Consider the following 18500-nt stretch of genomic DNA (forward strand, 5'->3'; position numbering starts at 1 on the left):
GCCTTTGGTCAGTGTGTGGTTGACCAGTTGATGATGATGTACTATCCTGAAGCTCAAGTATTAGCAGAGAGCACATTTCACCATTTAATTTTTAAGTCAGTTCCCACTTAGTCTTTAGGGTTTTGAGACTCCACCCCAGGAAAATAGACCAACACGTTGGAATTTGGGATATGGTTTGTACTGTAGAACGGGACTTGAGGGGGAAGAAGGCTGTAAATTGGTATGGTTGTTTTTATTGGCCAGTCTTCGCCAAGTTGAAGGGGTTCCTTGTTGGAATAGTGCAGGGTAAGCATATAAACGCTGAAGACGGATGTGTGCATAAGGAAGTGTGAAGAAAGCTGATGGTGCCCAGTTATCGAGAGATATAGCGTCTTGGGTCTTAAAGGCTTGAAAGTAAAGCAGCCATCTAGCCCAGAAGCAACAAAGCCCACATGGAAGAAGCACACCAGCCTGTGTGATCACAAAGGGTCGAGGGGACCAGGTATCAAGCACCAAAGATGGGAGAGGAATCATACCATCATGAATGAGGGGAGCATGTGATGCGGACCCAGTGCCCATCTGTAGACAACTGGACATCACTAACAGAGGGGTAGTGGGGAGGAGATGAGTCACTCGGTTCAGTGTAACATTAATGAAACAACCTTCTTCTAGTTCTTAAACGCTTCCTCAACCCAACTATCATGATCCCAATTCTACCTTGCAAACCTGGTTAGACCAGAAGATTCACAGTGGTAGAGATGGGAACTGGAAACACAGAGAATCCAGGACAGTACCAGTGGTGAGAGTGGTGATACCGGGAGGGAAGGTGTGGGAGACAGGGGGAACTAATTACAAGGATCTACATATAACCTCCTCCCTGGGGGATGGGCAACAGAAAAGGGGGTGAAGGGAGAGGCCGGGCAGTGTAAGATATGATAAAACAATAATTTATAAATTATCAAGGGTTCACGAGGGAGGGGGGTAAGAAAAATGAGCTGATACCAGAAGCCCAAGCAGAAACCGAGAATTTTGAGAATGATGAGGGCAACGAATGTATAAGTGTGCTTTACACAATTGATGTATGTGTGGATTGTAATAAGAGTTGTATGAGCCCCAATAAAATGATTTTTAAAAAGGAATAGTGCAGGGTAAGATAGGCAAGTTCCATCCTCAGCGTACAAAGCTCAGTGCTGGCTCATCTGTTGCCTTCCATAAGGCTTGGGAATGTGTGTATGGGCTATGGCCTCTGGCATGCAAAGGGGGTGGCCCAGGACAATTTAACCCTGGCTTTGGAACCCAGGTTTTCATCCTAGTTCACTTAAAAAAGAAACACCAGGAATTGCTGATAGAAAGGAAACCACTGGGTTCTATCGTCCTCATTCTACATTCCCTCTTGACTTATCCTGTGCTTTTTTACTTGACCTTGCAGCGGTAGAATAGAGTGGAGAGAATTTAGGCCTTAGAAACAGGTAAACCGTCTGCGAACTTGGGTTTGTGTACTTCCTTTGTTTACTCCAGCCCTGTAGCATAAGGATAGCATCTCTACCTTACAGGATTATTAAGAGGTTGAAGTGCATTGCACTCTTGTAGTATGCTGAATGCCTAACCCAGGACCCAGCAGAGTAAACATTCTGAGATTAGTTACCTTCCTCCATTCTTTCATGCTCAGTATGCCTGGTTTGTTAACTGGTCCATGTGTTGGCATTCCTATACTTGGATTTTAAAACATCTACTTTAATTTTCTATATAAATATATTATGGCATGTTTTGCTATTTTCCTACCTGTACATGTGTGCTTTTTGTTTTTATTATTGTAAGTAATGCTATTATGAATATTTTATACTATTCCCTTTATTTTTCCTGCTTGACCTGTTTTTTTCTTAAGTTTCATTTTGTTATATAGTACCAAGAGTAACCTTCAGGGTTGGTTAAGTCTGTTTGGGCTCACTGCTTACTGTGTGAAGGTTGGGCCAGTGTTCACATGTGTATTCACTGTGTTTGCTTTAGATCTCTGTGGCCTGGCTGAAGACAGGCCTCAGGTTCGTGTGGTGAGCAACTCTGGGGTCTACAGCAACCCCCAGAACAGTCTGGAGATGAAGCCGCATTCCTACTTGGAAGCAATCAGGAGTGGCCTTGATGATTTGGAAGCCAGTAGCTCCTACGGCAGCGAGCAGCAGCTGTGTCCCTATGCGGCCGCTGGGGAGTGCCACTTTGGAGATGCTTGTGTCTACCTGCATGGGGAGATGTGTGACATCTGCAGGCTACAGGTCCTGCACCCCTTCGATCCGGAGCAAAGAAAAGCCCACGAAAAGGTGAAGGTGCAAACCTCTGGGTGGCTCTCTTCATGGCATGGCTGCTGCACTGGGTGACAGTGTGGGCCGCTCTGGGGGCGTGTGTTGGCTGACAGTGGTGTTCGCATTACCCACCTGGTGCCTTTACACCCAGGGTTTAAGTTCTCTTCTGTTGTCAGTTTGCCCAAAAAACCCTCTTGACTCTGTTACATAGACTAAAGAAAAGAGGCATCAAAAACCTCAAGCCAGTGCAGAATTCAGAGAACAAATCTAGCTCAGGCATGGGGGGGCGAGGGGGTATTGGTGGTGGTGTGTGCGCACGCGCACTCTCACACTTGAGTGCCTGTCACATGGGAACAGACATAAACACATAGGTATGACTCACATTGGTATGACTGGGAGCTTGCTGCAGAGCCAGTTTGAGGCAGAATCTTTAGAGGCAATTATTGATGAAGTGTGTGTTGAGGCTGCCCCGTGCTCAGTGGGGTGCTAGGAAATAGGCTGCAAAGTGAGAGAGAGATTTCATTTTAGGGCTAGACACAAATGAGGGGCAAGCAGTGCAGAGGGCTTGCTAGGCAGGGCCCCTCTCTAGGCATGCTTCTGATGCTGTCTCCAGAGACAGCACCCTCCTGGGTCACTGAGACTGTAAACCTGACTGGTCGTGATAGCCAGGAGCTGCTGAGGGAGGCGGAGTCTGAGTCCATCGCTCTCCATGCCTGTGGTTAGAGCAGCACTCCTCTGTGCCCAGCCTGGGTCTTCATCTTGTGTGTGTTGGCTTGTCAATCCTCTGTGCACGTAGTGCCTCAGCCCAGGGCTAAGGTCTGAGGAAGCTGGCCCACCGTGCTAGCACCCAGCAGGGATATGGGACACTTAGGGAATGAGGGAATGAATTCAGCAAGCTGGAGGTTTGCTTGAAGTGAGGTGATGCTGCTTACCTGTGACCCTGGACTGTCAGCCTACTGTCTCAGGTCAAGGACCAGTTGGCTTTGCTGCTGTTGGCCTGGCTCAGAGGGGGGAAGGGCACTTGCCAGAGCACAGGAGACCAGGGTTTTAGGCCATCTGAACATTGAACTTAGTGCAAGCCCATAGCAGTCTCCTGAGTTGGGTGGCCTTCTGTGTTTGTGGGTCTGAAATGGAGGTGACTGTCATACTAGGAAAGCAAAGGACTAGCCCCAGTGCTGATTAGAAGCCCTTTGTCTGATCCATGGAAATTCGGGGCCCCTGCCTGAAGTGGCTGCTGCCTGAGCTCACTGGACTCCTGTGGCCCAGCATCTGAGAACCCATTCCTCCCCATCTGTGCTTCAGATCTGCATGGCGACGTTTGAGCATGAGATGGAAAAGGCCTTTGCCTTCCAGGCAAGTCAGGACAAAGTGTGCAGCATCTGCATGGAGGTGATCCTGGAGAAAGCATCTGCTTCCGAGAGGCGATTCGGGATTCTCTCCAACTGCAATCATACGTACTGCTTGTCTTGTATCCGGCAGTGGAGGTGTGCCAAGCAGTTTGAGAACCCCATTATTAAGTAAGTACAGCAGGGGCCTTCCCAGAGAGGGTTGGCCTGGGACTTTCCTCGCCCTCCCTTGGCCCTCCCAAAGTCTTTTAGTTTAAAAGGTCACTGGGTGAGTCTGGACTTCACCCCAGCCAGTCTTTGTGAAGATCTTGGGCAAATGGCTTTCCCTTCGTGAATCCTGAGTGACTTTCCTGTAAAATAATGGTAACAAATCCTGCCTGCCTTCCCAGGGGGCTGGGAGGGTACTCGGTGGAGGAGTCCACGTGAAAAGGTGTGAGTGTTATGGCCTGGTCCTCATCTCACAGGCCTGAGTGAGTCCAGTGCTAACTTCTTGGTGGTATGACCATAGACAAAGTGCTTGTTAACCTTTGTGTTACTTTTCCATTTGTAAAATAGGACTATTTGAGAATTAAGTGGCATTAAGTTAATGTCAGGCATTCTACATGCAGCCTACAGAGGACTTCTGCTGACAGATGGGATGAGATAACATGTGCTGAGCACTTCCCACATGGCTGTGTGTGGGCTCTTCACATTTATCTCTCCTGTCCTCAGAGACCCTCATTTCACAGATAAGAAAAAGAGTCTTCTATCTATGTGGTAAAAGATTAGCTTTATTGTGATAAAAGTGTCCACTGCTTTTAGTATACTCATATTTTGTAACTTATTACAGTCTAACTTTGGATAATTTTTAATCACCTCCAAAAGAAACCTCCATTGTCAGTGCCCATTCCCCTCTTCTTTTTGGCCCCTGGCAACTATTCATCTACTTTGTGCCAATATAGATTTACTTTTTTGGACATTCCATATAGATGGAATTCTGCCAATATGCAGTCTTTCTACTCGCATAGTGTTTTCAAGGTTGTACACGCAGTGTACATTTTAAATTGTTCTATTTTTTTATAAGCACATGTTTTTAATAGGGGCACTGTGGGTTAGCATGTTGAGCTGCCAATCACAAGCCCTCCAGCCTCTCCTCTGGAGAACAAGAAGGCTCTCTGAATTTTGTTTAGCCCTGACTCAGGTGACACACTTTGGGTTGTTTCCACTTTTGCCTCTATCAGTCCTGCTGCTGTGGTCATTGCTCTAGGAGGTAAGTTTTCTTTTCTCTTCGGTATAGACCTAGAAGGCAGATCGTTGGATCACATGGTAATTGTTTCAGATTTTGAGGAGCCAGTGAACTGTTCCACAACGGCTGCACAATTTTAAATCCCTACCAGGTTCCAACTTTTCTGCATCCTCTCCAACATTTGTTACTGTTGGTATTTCTGATTCTAGTTAGCCCTGTGGATATGAAAGGAGCCCTGGTGGCACAGTGGTTAAGCACTAGACTGCTAACCGAAAGGTGGGCAGTTCAAACCCAGCAGTTGCTTGGTGAGAGGACAATGTGGCATAGAGATTTACCACCTTGGGAGACCCTGAGAAGTTGGTTCCTACAGTGTCGCTGTGCATCAGAATGGCAGTGGATTTGGGTTGGGCTTTAGTGGCTATGAAAGTGGTATGTTACTGGTTTTGATTTGCATTTTCTTAATCACTAATGATGGTGTGTGTGTGTGTGTGTGTGTGTGTAACCATTTAGGAGTAAGGCTTATTCAAGTCCTAGGCTCATTTTAAATTGTTCTATTTTTTATAAGCACATGTTTTTAATAGGGGCACTGTGGGTTAGCGTGTTGAGCTGCCAATCATAAGCCCTCCAGCCTCTCCTCTGGAGAACAAGAAGGCTCTCTGCTCCCATAAAGATTCTTAGCCTGGGAACCCCACGGAGTCATTCTCCTCTATCTCACAGGATCACTGTGCATACAAATGGACTTGACGGTGGTAGATTTTGGAGTTTTAAGGTTCTTAAAGTCCCATGTGTCTGAGGAATTTTTGGTTAAGATAATGGCTGTGCATTTGATCTGAGCAAGGGGTTTGTAACTTAATCTCATCCTCATTCACCTGCTGCCTGTTCCAGGTCTTGCCCAGAATGCCGTGTGATCTCAGAGTTTGTCATTCCAAGTGTGTACTGGGTAGAAGATCAGAGTAAGAAGAATGAACTGATTGAAGCTTTCAAACAGGGCATGGGGTAAGTGACCCGAGCACCTGCAGCCTTCAAACAGGGCATGGGGTAAGTGACCCGAGCACCTGCAGCTTTCAAACAGGGCATGGGGTAAGTGACCCGAGCACCTGCAGCTTTCAAACAGGGCATGGGGTAAGTGACCCGAGCACCTGCAGCCTTCAAACAGGGCATGGGGTAAGTGACCCGAGCACCTGCAGCCTTCAAACAGGGCATGGGGTAAGTGACCCGAGCACCTGCAGCTTTCAAACAGGGCATGGGGTAAGTGACCCGAGCACCTGCAGCCTTCAAACAGGGCATGGGGTAAGTGACTCGAGAACCTGCAGCTTTCAAACAGGGCATGGGGTAAGTGACCCGAGCACCTGCAGCTTTCAAACAGGGCATGGGGTAAGTGACCCGAGCACCTGCAGCTTTCAAACAGGGCATGGGGTAAGTGACCCGAGCACCTGCAGACCCTGGTTTCCGTCCTTGTCATCGCCGGCATCACTTTCATTCTTTCGGCCAGTGTCAAGGGAGGAGCTAGCTATACGACAGACTTTTCTACTTGCTCAGGAGTCAACACTGAATACAGCAGAAACCCCAGCCCTCATGCAACTTATATAATAAACCAGCTAAATTGTGAAAATGATCGGGGCAAGGAAGAGAAGTCAGGGTGGAAGATACAGGGCAAGGGCAATTATCTGAGCATGAGAGACCAGAGAGCGTCTCAGTGAGGTGACATCTGAGCAGAGACGTGGAGGAGGTGAAGCCTTCCAGATGAAGGAATAGAACAGTCAGTGCAGAGACCAGGGCAGGGATTTGGCTGGCTTGTTTGTTGCAGCAAAGAATAGCTAGAGGATCCTGCACAGAGAGGATACTGAAGATGAGGTCAGCAGTAAATGGGCAAATTGTGTAGCGCTTTGTAGTTATTGTAGGAGCTGTGGTGGGCACCTCTGAGGGGACATGGTGAGGTGGTTTTTATTGAGATATGCAGTCTTGGAATCCCTAGGGAACAGTACTCCTCTCCTCTAGGGTCACTGAGCCAGAATTGGCTTGCTAGCAGTAGGTTGGTAATCATTTTGGGGGTTAGACATTTTATTCTGAATTAGATGGGAAGCTGTCACTTATGATCAGAGGAGTACTGTGATCTGATTTATATTCTAAAAGAATTGCTCTGGCTGGTCTAAGAATATAATGAAAGAGGAGGCAGAGATGGAGAGACTGGTTAGACCGTAACAGCCACATCTTGACAGTGACTTGGACAAGGCTAGTAGGAGTCGACGAGGTAGTGAGAAGTGGTCGCATTTCTGGGTATTTTGAAAGTACAGCTAGAACTCACTGATGTGAGTAGGCTATGCTTATGAGAGCAGTGGGGGCGAAGATTCCAGTTACACTTCCATTTCTTTGCAATATGTTTTCTCTGTGTTGTTGGTTTCTACATCAATATCCCATTTTTGTAAACTGTAGTGCAGTGGTTTACAACCTTCCTAATGCCGCAACCCTTTGATACAGTTCCTCATGTTGTGGTGACTCCCCCCCCCAACCATAAAATTATTTTCGTTGCTACCTCATCACTGTAATTTTGCTATTGTTATGAATCGGGCAACCCCCATGAAAGGGTCGTCTCACACACACACACACACACACACACACACACACACACACACACACACACATATACACCCCACCCCCAAGGGTGTTGCGACCCACAGGTTGAGAACCACTGGTGTAGTGGCTCTCTCACGAGTGGACTGCACAGTTGCACACATTGCTTGCTCCTTTGTCTACTGAAGAGCAGGTGCAGTGAACAGTTACTGATACTCTGGCAGAAGTGACCTGGTCTTTCAGGATCACACAGCCATCTCTTACTTACGTGGTGACTGTGGATTGAAGAGCCAATTGCTATTTATCTGTACTTTAGGTACTGTGGTAATTGAATTTGTACTCTGTTGAGAAACAAGTGTTTAAACTGGTATCAGTTTCCTCGATGTGCCGTAACAGATAAGTAGAAACTTGGTGGTTTCACATTGCAGATATTCTCACTTGGGGAGATTAGAAGTCTGAAATCAATGTGTCAGCCTAGTTTGGCTCCTTTTGGAGGCTCTGAGGGAGAATCCATTCCATAGCTTGGCAGGTCTTGGCATTCCCCACTTGTAGCAGTAGTCAGTCACTCCGTCCTCTGGCTTCCTCACATGGCCTTTTCCCATGTGTCTTTTCACTCCCCTATCTTATTAGAGGATCCCTGGTGGCCCTGTTTATGTTAGGTAGGCATCCGACTGCTGACCACAAGGTTGGTGTTTTATACCCACGAAAAGGATAAGTTATAGCTCATAAGATGTTCTGTCTGGGAAACCCTATATAGATAGGGCTGTGACTGGACGGCAGAGCGTTCGGTTCTTGGGGTTTGGTTTGTTGTAAAGAAAAGTGTCATTAGATTTAGTACTCAGCAGTATCTTGAAATCCCTACGTAAATATACGAAGACCCATTTCCCAAATACTTTTATATAATAAGTCCGTGTGCATTAAATAGGCATCCATCATAAATCCCACAATAAGAAATTTTTGCCTTTAAGATAAACTTGTATTTGTTTTTAAGAAGGGGGGAAAGTTTGTCTGTAATTGTTTTGTTTTTTATAAAAATATCCAGATCTATTTCCAATGCTCTTTATTCCTTCCATATCACTGAATGTCCTTTCAGCCTAAAGAGCTGCCTTTAAGAGCATTATCTGCTTTACCTGTTTCAGTAGCTAGCAATGAATTCTCTTGGCTTTACTTCATCCTCAAAGATTATGTTCATTGTTTTAAATAGTCTGCTTATTGTCACTTTTCAACAAATAGAATTCTGAGTTGTTTGCTTTCTTGGAGCACTTTGCAAATGCTGTGCCATTATAATCTTGTCTCTCATTTCTTAGGACAGGCCAGTGGTATCTCAATTTTTGTCTTGGGCTGCTCTCAAATTTTTCTCTCTGTTCTGATTTTTGGCATTCTGGTATTTTGTCAGATTATACTGCTTTTCAGATTATACTGCTCGGTATTCTGAGTGTCTACATTTCTGTTCCTAAAATTTTTTTTGCCTTTTGTTTAACTTTCTGAGGTTCTAATCACATGCCGTATACTTTGATATTGCCCTACAATTCTCTAGCATTTATTTTTTCCTGATTTTCAAGATTAGATGGTTTCTATTTATACACAGGGGCTCAAAAAGCTGTGGAGTTCCTAAAATCACTAAGTCTTCTTTCATATTTAGTCTACTTTTAAGTTTATCAGTGACTTTCCCCAGATATTTTTCAAGCTTTGCCTATGGCCCTTTTTTCTCATTTCTATTTCTCCTCAGTGATTTCTTAACTTCTCATTCATTGAATATTTATCTCTCATGCCTTTGAACATATCCCTAGCAGCTGCTTTAAAATCTTGAAATTGATCTCCGGGTCGCCTTTTTATAAATGGGTCCTCTTTGGCTACTTCATGTATTTTACATTGTGCTCTAGACATTATATGGTAGGTTCTTCAGTTCAGTGTTCACATTTCCATTTTAGCAGTTGAATTGTTTGGACCCAAACTCTTGGGGAGTTGAAGTCAGCTTGGCTGAGTAGCCTAGTTGCATTGAGCCTGTCACATTCACGCGTGATCCTAGCTTAGGCGGAGAGCTGGGTAGAGTTAAGACACGGTATTTGGAGCACTCTCCTCCTGCAGGCCCATTTCTTTGGAGGATCTCTTCACTTTCCAGTGGGCGTGGTCACATCTTTCCATTCATTCAAAGACTGAATGTTCCATTCCATTTTAGCCACTGCACATAGCATGCTCTAGGCTAACAGCTATTCAGTTAAAAGCTAATTCCCCTGACAACTGTTTTTCATGTGCCCACCATTTACCGAGCACCCAATATGGACCACACACCATCAAGCTAAGCACCGATGGAGTGGTTGGGAAAAAGGAGATTAGTAAAATAATTTCCTATGAAATTACAAAGAAACAGTTAACAATATTATCTTTCTAAAGTCCCAACCACAAAAGCACTTGGATGTACCTCACAGTGTAGGGAAAGCAGTCCAAGGACCTGGTTCCCTGAAGCAAGGGTAGCTTGTCGCATGGAGAGCTAAAACATGAAGTACGTAGAAAGATGTGTTGGGAACTGTAGGGCCACAGACAGAAGACAGATTGAAGTCAAAGTCTCAAGAGGGCCTTGAATACCAGCCTGCCAGTGATTTTTTTTTTTAAGGTATTGTTTTGGGACACTCTTAATTATTTTGGGAGTAGTGTGACAGGACTAGGGTTTAAGTTTTTGGACCTAATGAGTTTATACAGCCAAGTGGCCTGGGGTATCCCAGTGTTGAAGTCTACTTGACACTGGACATGGTGCCTCCCTTTTGCTCAAAGTTTAGGGTTTTGCTCAGAATCTTGACATAAGAGGAGACCATGGCAGATGCCTGGCTCAAGTACCCGCTTGCTTGGACACACTCCCCAGCTACCTGTGCTGGAGTCAAACCTAAGGAGGAAGTGCCAGGCAAGCCCCTACTGAGTACTGCTCTGGATTTGGCCTCAGCCGACTTCACCAGTGAGCACTGCTCCTCCCATGTCTGAGCAAGCGGAAAAGGGTGCACACTGCCACCGTTGCACACCAGCTGCCTCGGCAGCAGCAGGACTTTTCCAGGTGACCTGGTTTTATCTTTGCAACATCTTCCTGCTCAGTATTCCCAGGTAGCTCTCTAGCTTTTTTCAATTTGGGATAATTTATGATTTTATGAGCTAAATTTCATTTGAACAAGAAGAAATAGGAAGTCTATATTTGGTGGTCGAGTTTCCTTTGGAGTAGGGTCCCTGGATACAATTTAGATAGGCAAATTTAAATTTACACTTTTTGACAAACCCACTCCTATCTAGTCGATGTCAGCCCATAGTGATCCTACAGGATAGGGTAGAGCTGTCCCTATGTTTCAGGGACAGTAACTTTTTAGGAGTAGAAAGCTGACCTTTCTGTTCGAAGTGAAGGCATAACCACAGCACGCCACCAGGGACAGATAGCATACACTTAATCCTGCATTATGGCTACATAATACAAAAGTTTTTAATTACCAGAGGGCTTTGAGTAACTTATTTTCTGAAAATGGGGTGGCAGGACACATACTGTTTGGGAACCTGTGAACTGGATGGTGCCCAGCTACCATTACCAGTTGTTCTGGAAGGACCTTGGAGAGACAGAAAATAATGTGGAGTAAAACTCCCCCTGGCTGCTGGAAGCCTGAAAAGCACAGTTGCCGCATGGAGAGTCCCAAGTGTCCTGGAAGGCTTAGCACTGTAGACTTGGAACATAATCTACTCGCCACGTAGGCTCAAGTTCTCAGAAGCAGCCTGTTAAGAGTGGGAATATTACCCAGCTTGGAAATTAGGATGCCAACTGATTGAGACTTCAAGATGTTCATAGAGAAATTTGATTATATGTTAATCCCACCTTCTTAGAAATCTGACTAGATAAGCCCCGCAGCCTCTCTGTGCCTCTTCCTCTGTCATGTCAAGCTTTCTTAATTGTGGCATCATAGTGGGCATGAAAGGTGTTCACATGGGCCCCAGATTCTCTCACCATCCTCTTTAGTGTCGTCTTTCTGTTGTAGGAAAAAAGCCTGTAAATACTTCGAGCAAGGCAAGGGGACCTGCCCGTTTGGAAGCAAATGCCTTTACCGCCATGCTTACCCTGATGGGAGGCTTGCAGAACCCGAGAAACCCCGGAAACAGCTCAGCTCTGAAGGCACTGTGAGGGTAAGGGCCTGGCTTTTTTGTTGTTGTTCAGGAGCACTTAGCTGTGGACATTTCCGATACCTTTCCTGGATACTCCTGATTAAGTGGCTCTGGCAGTCGGGATGGGGTAAACCAAAGAAGAGGCACCAGAGCCTTCACGTCGCTTTCGGCAATAACCAAGCGTGTTTTCTGGATGTTGTTGCAGCTCTTTAACTCCGTGCGGCTCTGGGATTTCATTGAGAACCGAGAAAGCCAGCACGTTCCCAGCACTGAAGACGTCGACATGAACGAGCTTGGGGATATCTTCATGCACCTCTCTGGAGTAGATTTTTCAGAACCCTAAGGAGTAAATGGTTGCCCCAATGCGACTTGGGACTGAGTCTCCCAAGTGAGGGCCTGTAGCTCCCTATCTGCAGCACTAGGAGGCGCGCGTGTCACTTGGGTTTGAGTGGGTTCGTCTTAGCTTCGGCCTTCTCTAGGAGTATAGCCTCGACACAGTGAAGGATATAAGATTGACCTGACGAGTGTATGGCCGACTGTCTTCCGGTCGTCGTAGATGCACTTCAAACTCCTACTGGCCAGGTTCTGACTGATAGCTTTACAACAAACCTGGTTCCTCTGCTTCTTGCTTTCCCAGAAGCAGTGAACTTGCAGTTGTCTGTAGCACAGCTGATTCCTTTTTCTTACCAAAGGATTGCTCTGTAGTGAATTGCCCTAGTGTAGGTAAATAGTGTATGGTCAAAAAAAACCCAGACTAGATGTAAAGTGGGCCCTTCACACCTATAGTGTAAGACTGTAATAGTCAAAGCTCTTCACTTTAAGTTCTGGCAGTCCAAGACCAGTTGTTAGTTTCAGGGAAAAGCCTTCCAGTCACCATGAGAGTTGTGTGTATATGGCAAAGCAGGAGAATGAGAGGCTGTGTTGTAAAATCTTCTTGCCTGTGTTCACTAAGCAGTATGCAGGTAGACATCTTTTGCCCTGTAAGGGTGGCTTTTAGAAGTGGGAGGCAGTCCTGGGAGGCAACGTGGAAGTACAGTCCCCTGGGCTTGCAGTACTTCCACCCCTTTGAGGGACTAGCCCCAACTCCTGCCTCAGCTTTTTGGATGCAGGCTGGGGAGGTGGCTTTTTTGGAGGTCTCCACACACACGTGCTCTTCTGTGGTAGGGGGTTAATACTCGAGCCATTTATTCCCACCCACACAGCCTGACTTTGATTTGAGAGTTTATATAGAACCAAAGAAGGCTTAAAACTTTTAGCTCAGCAGATCAATTGGGACTGTAATTGAACACTAGTATACACGGGATCTATTTTTCTAACAAGCCATAGATACCAATGTTTTTTAAAGTGTGGGTAGAAAAAGATCTACTTTTACCCTCGAGCTTAGTGCTTTCTATTTAGTTTGTAAGACAAAGGCTGAAGTCAAGCTGCTCCGGGTTCTCTGCTCCAGAAGGTAGCACTGATGGACAGTCCATCCCTTTCCTGCGGGAGTGGACAGTGGAGCAAGGGTGTCAAGCCATGAGTGCAGTGATACTTAACTACCTTCAAAGGAGATAGCAGCCATTAAACCTAAATTTAATTTATTTTTATTAAAATAACATAATTGAAGAACCATAGTATAGTAACTGTATTTTGTCAGGCACAATAAAAACAAAATTAAAACCCAAATCATCAAGAAAACCTGTATTCTTGGCTTCCTTGCACACATGACTACACCCCATAGGGGCAGCTCCTGGAAGACTGCTCCCTGAGAGGGTAGAGACTGCGAGGGCAGGTCAGTCATCTCACCTGGAGACTCAGGCTGGGTAAAAGAAGTGTCCCCAAAGTGAAGTTCCATCGTACCACAGCAGGCTCCTTCAGTCTCGACAGTCCTGATCTGTTTCGTGCATTATGTGCAAAACTACTTGTTTGGTGCCTTGCCTCTATCCCTTTTGAGAAGTCCTTCCTCTGTTAAGCATTCCTCATAGGAGCTTACTTCCAAAATCCACGTGTCCTCACATCAGGGCGGCTAGATTGCCTGCTACCTTCATTCACCTGCCCCCACCCCCTTTGGTGGTCTTGAGGGCCCCAGGTGATGTACTGCCAACAGCATCCACTTGTGCATCTGGGCAGGCCTGGCTCAGAGCAAGGGAGAAGGGAGCAGGACAAACCAGCATGGTGAATGGCTTTTCCCAGGGCCAGAAAGGGTAGAAAAGAAGGCAACATGAAGTTAAGGCCCTGTGAGTTGTCTAGAAGGTCCTTAGCAGCAGCTTCTCTGAAAACAAGTTTTGTCCCCATAGAAAAAGGAGATTAATGCCTGCTGACTTGACTTTCCTTCCTTCCCTGGTGGCTGGGGGTGCAGGGGCAAAATCCAACTAGAAGACAGGCAGCCGAGGGGAGGTGGTCAATGTGCAGGCATTGATATCCTCAGTGTGGGCTGCCCGGTGCAGAGATGGCTCAGAAGCGCTCCGATTGATTTTCGGGAGAGAGTGCTGGAGCAGCTCAATGGAAGACAGGATCTGAAACAATGCCACAGGCGATCTTGGTTAGGTAGGCTTGCTGTCTCAGCAACAGTTTTAAATATGGTCCAAAGACCCAGTCTATTCCTGGTCCCAAGCGTAGAACAACTTGTGACAGTTTCTTGCCACAAAACCATACCCCGCACACCTGCTCCCACTGTATTTCTGTCATGAACTGCTTTAGTGTAGTTGCCAGCCCCTTTGAGCCAAGTCTTACCTGGGGGAAGAGAGGTCTTTCCTCTTTAACTTTCTTCACACAGTCAGCTACAAGCCTTTTCATTGCTTTCGGGCAGTTCTTGTATAACTTACTAAGATCTGGGGAGGCATACCCTCTGCCCACCATGAAGATGATCTAAGGGAGAAAGAGGAGCAGAAAGGACTGCTAGATGAACACCATGGAAAGCAAGCGCCTCTTTGAGCCCTCTTGCTGCTTAAACTGGAGGAAGACCTGGGAGTTCCCACTCAGCAGGTGGCATGCACTTACCTGATCCCGGTTGTTGATATGAGAGTAAGGAAGCTCCCCTGTCATCAGTTCATACAGTACAATGCCATAGGAGTAGACATCAGACTGGAAGCTGAATGGGTTATTGTCCTGCATCCGGATCACCTCTGGGGCCTACCAGAACAAAGTATCATCATTGTCTGGGGCCCACAGTCATCCAAGGGCACTGGACTGGTCTTGTCATTAGTAAAAGTCTAGCTCTCAACCCCTCCATGGTTAGTCATTCCCCAAAGGCTCTGGCTCAAGGGGTCCCACCAGTATTTGCTGTCACCCCATCTGTGAACAATGCTGCACTCTTCAGCCTCTCCTAGTCCAAACTGGCCCCACTTGATCCAGGAAGTGAACACAATAACCTGTGGTCATGTGCACTTTGTCTTTGGAGAAAAGACAGAAACCCTCACGTTTATCGACCTCCAGGGCCTTCCTCCTAGCCTGCAGGGGAAGACAGCTAGTGAGAGCCTCGGTTCCTCACCATCCACAGGATAGAGCCGGTAGGTTGTTCAACCTGCTGAGAACCACTCCAGCGTGACTTCACTGTTGCCAAACCAAAGTCTCCAATTTTCACTGTTAGGCCTTCATGGAGAAATATATCTCAATGCTTGTTAAGGGCTCTGGCTTCAGAAATAATGGTTGACATTTCGAAAATCTTCCCAGCAATCGCTCCACCTCACATCTGCTCAGCCATACACTGCACTGAATTTGCTAAGGGGTTTGAAGTTTTAAAAACGACTTCTGAAATCCTCTTATCTTCCAGATGATGTGACCAGAAACCAGCCAAACTTTTCCCCCTTTGCTCCATGTACATCTCTAGTTGCCTCGTGACATTACCGCATAATAAGGTGTCTTTAGCCCAAGGCCAAACCACCACTTGGTTCTTTGAAGTGCCTGGCATGGGCCACTGGCTGCTGACAATTCTATCTGCCTGCACAATGCCCTCAGGAGAATGAACTGAAACTCAAGTGGATAAGGAAACAGCAAGTAAAAAAACAAGTCCTTGAAAGTTCTAAGAAACCTCATTTGGGGGTTGTTGGAGGGGGGGTGGGGTTCACTTGAACTAGGTACCAGTTGGAAACTGTGATCAAAAGCAGTCAACTTACTCTGAGAAAGTCAAGTTTAAGGCAGACTTGGAGATCTGCCCAGTGATTAAAACACCTCCAAATCAATGGTGTCTGCTTTCCTGACAATGTTGTGCCTCCCCTCCCCCTACCAAGTTGTGTCCCATGTCTCAGGCAAAACCCAAAGTAGACTGCATTCCACGATCCAACTTAACATACTACATCTGTGCATCATGCTAGCCAGGAAGTACAGTCTAGCTGTACGGCCACATTATGCCCAAATGGAAAGACAGAAGCGGCAGCTCAAAAAATTTTCCCCTGTTTTAATTGTATGCTTTACAGCATGAAAAAAATACCACTCAAGTCTTAGAAAGGGAAAAGAGCTGTCGCTAGTAGTGACCTTTTAAGGAAGTCAGTAGAAAAGGCTAGTGACAAAGCCACCTTTGCTCAGATAAGTTGTTTTGTTTTTAAAGGAAAAGGCCCATTCATACCATTCACATCACAATTTGGGTAGAAACAAGACACCAATTTTTTTTTCTTTCACAAACCTAAATTTCTGGTTTACTTATCTTTTGCTGCCTCCTAGAAAGGTTTCTTCTGGCACCAAGAAACACAACTGAGAAGTCTTCCTTCTCTTTTCCTAAATTTAGATCTAAGCAATCAATTCAACAACTAAAGGATACTGTTGGATTTCATGTCTCTGTGGATGATGTTCTTAGCATGCAAATAGCTGTGGAAGTAAAAAAAAAAATCTATTAGAACCATTTGAAAGGCATGGATAAGCAAGCAGGTTTTTTAAAAATCATTTTATTGGGGGCTCATATAACTCATCACAGTCCATACATACATCCACTGTGTCAAGCACTTTTGTACATTTGTTTCCCTCATCCTCAAAACATTTGCTTTCTACTTGAGCCCTTGGTATCAGGGAGCAAGCAGTTCTTGACTACAGTTTAAAACCCAAAATGCTGCATACATAATTTTGCAACAGCAATCACCCCCCCAAAAAATGTGGTTATATAAGAATTTATAAGAATATACATGTCAAAAAAAGAATATACATGGCACTATATGCACGTGCGTGTTTGTTCATATGGAAAATGCATGTAAGAGTAGTTATGGATACTTTTTAGAACTAAACACTGCAGGACTGCTTTTCTGAGTGTGAAGCCTTTAGGGCCATACTGAGAGTTGGGTCAGTTAGAATAATGATAAAGTTTATGTTCTACATCCCACTTTGGTGAGTAGCGTTCAATCAAAGCATGCAAGCAGTCCTCAGAGATACAGTTATTAGTCTCATCTTGTCCAGAGCAAAAGGGGAGGAAAGGGTATCAGTGATTCAATGAATAGATGAGTTTACAGGAGTAATAAATCTCTCTGGATCAGAAGAACTAGGTGGTGTCCGGCTATCACTAATGACTGTTCTGATCAAGGTTATACTAGATAAACCCCGATTTAGAATGGCAGAAAAATGTGAAACAAATTAAGAAGGCTGATGATTCCCCGTCTCCAAGAGTGAGATTATAAACTTGGAACTGAAACTATCTTCCTCCCAAGGTCACCTTTAGTTAAACACACAAAAATTTTTACCACTGCACTTTTAAAAGTTCATCTCTATGAGACCAAATGACCAGCAATCACTCTGTAATGAAGATTAAAGGGCAAACAAAGCATCCAGAAGAGCATGAGACTATTAAAGCATTGTGGAAAAATGTAACCAATTTCTGTGAACATTTTGAATAGTAATTGTTAAATGGGAAGCTAATGTGAAGTGTAAACTTTCACTGGAAATACAAAGAGGTATTTTCACCAGACACAAAGACACCTGAAGACTGCTCCCACAGATGCAATACCTGAAGGGCTTGGGCAGGAGTTCATCCAACTCAACTAAGCCACAGCATACCTAGGATGATACCTTTTCATCGGTTGCACTCAATTTATTCAAAAGCAATTCTGACAACTGATTAATGGATTAACAATTGATATATCCATGTAACTGAGCATCAGTCAACCACAGAAAGGAATAAAAAAGATCCATGATTAAATATTAAGTGAAAAATACTGTTTTTAAAAAACTACATATTGTATGATTCCATTATAGAAAATGTCTAAAGATGGATCTTCAAAAAGTTCGTGGAAAGATGGAATTAAAAGATGAAAAATATATAAACTTTATTTTGCAAATTGATGTGGATGGTGTGCTGCTGTGTGTTTCATCTTCAACACGGTCTTATCCCTTCTTAGAACAATGCTGTCCATTTGTAAACTGATTTCCTTGAGCTATTGTTCCCATAAACATTCTGCAAAGTATCAATGATTTTACTATTTTCCCACCTAAGCGTCATCATAAATGTATGCTTGCTCTTGCTTCAATTTTAGCAGAATTCATGTTTCGCTGATAAGAGCTCTTTTTCTTTTCAAACTGGTTATTTTTATCCTTCTTAGTGCTTCAAGCTAGATCCTGTTCACACATAACAAGTTAGTACAAGTTTATTTCTGATGCAAACTAATTTTGAAATCCATGCATGGTTTTTCAGTATAGGCATTTCCTATGAACTTTTGGAAGACCCATCATAGACAAATTCATAAAGCTACAAAGTAGATTGGTGCTAGCCAGGGGATGGGGAAAGGGCAATAGTGTGACTACTAAGGGTGATGAACATGTTCTGGAATTAAGATTTTTATGGCTTTATGATTTTGTGGACATGCTAAAAATCACCTAATACTATACATTTAATAGTGTAAATCCTATGCAAATTATCAAAATTCTAAAGTCATTTTGACTAGTTATTTAAGATACACAGAATACAATCACCACTCAGATATTAAAGACAGAATACACAATTGTATTTACACTCCTGAGCACTGTAGTTTTTCCCCAAGACATCTGGGGATGTGAAGTTCT

The 18500-nt window shown here is 44.7% G+C and overlaps 2 protein-coding genes across 5 annotated transcripts in view; one reads left to right on the forward strand and one right to left on the reverse strand.

Moving 5' to 3' along the window:
• The window catches only part of MKRN2 (makorin ring finger protein 2), a 31441-nt gene extending 13674 nt beyond the window's left edge, over nt 1-17767 (forward strand). Inside the window, exons 4-8 of the mRNA XM_075550054.1 lie at nt 1987-2291; nt 3576-3790; nt 5730-5840; nt 11420-11564; nt 11749-17767. Of these exons, the coding sequence (XP_075406169.1) occupies nt 1987-2291; nt 3576-3790; nt 5730-5840; nt 11420-11564; nt 11749-11886 (914 nt within the window). The 3' untranslated portion in view covers nt 11887-17767. The remainder of the gene's footprint in view (nt 1-1986; nt 2292-3575; nt 3791-5729; nt 5841-11419; nt 11565-11748) is intronic.
• Nucleotides 13104-18500, reverse strand: part of RAF1 (Raf-1 proto-oncogene, serine/threonine kinase) — an 85641-nt gene continuing 80244 nt past the window's right edge. For all 4 annotated transcript variants that reach the window (XM_075550052.1, XM_075550050.1, XM_075550051.1 and 1 more), the window contains 5 exons: nt 16279-16325; nt 15013-15131; nt 14523-14654; nt 14256-14390; nt 13104-14038 (listed from right to left, as the gene is read on the reverse strand). In XM_075550052.1, the coding sequence (XP_075406167.1) occupies nt 13895-14038; nt 14256-14390; nt 14523-14654; nt 15013-15131; nt 16279-16325 (577 nt within the window). In that variant the 3' untranslated portion in view covers nt 13104-13894. The remainder of the gene's footprint in view (nt 14039-14255; nt 14391-14522; nt 14655-15012; nt 15132-16278; nt 16326-18500) is intronic.

The sequence above is a fragment of the Tenrec ecaudatus genome, chromosome 5 (assembly GCF_050624435.1).
Source record: "Tenrec ecaudatus isolate mTenEca1 chromosome 5, mTenEca1.hap1, whole genome shotgun sequence".
NCBI classification, from domain to species: Eukaryota; Metazoa; Chordata; class Mammalia; order Afrosoricida; family Tenrecidae; genus Tenrec; species Tenrec ecaudatus.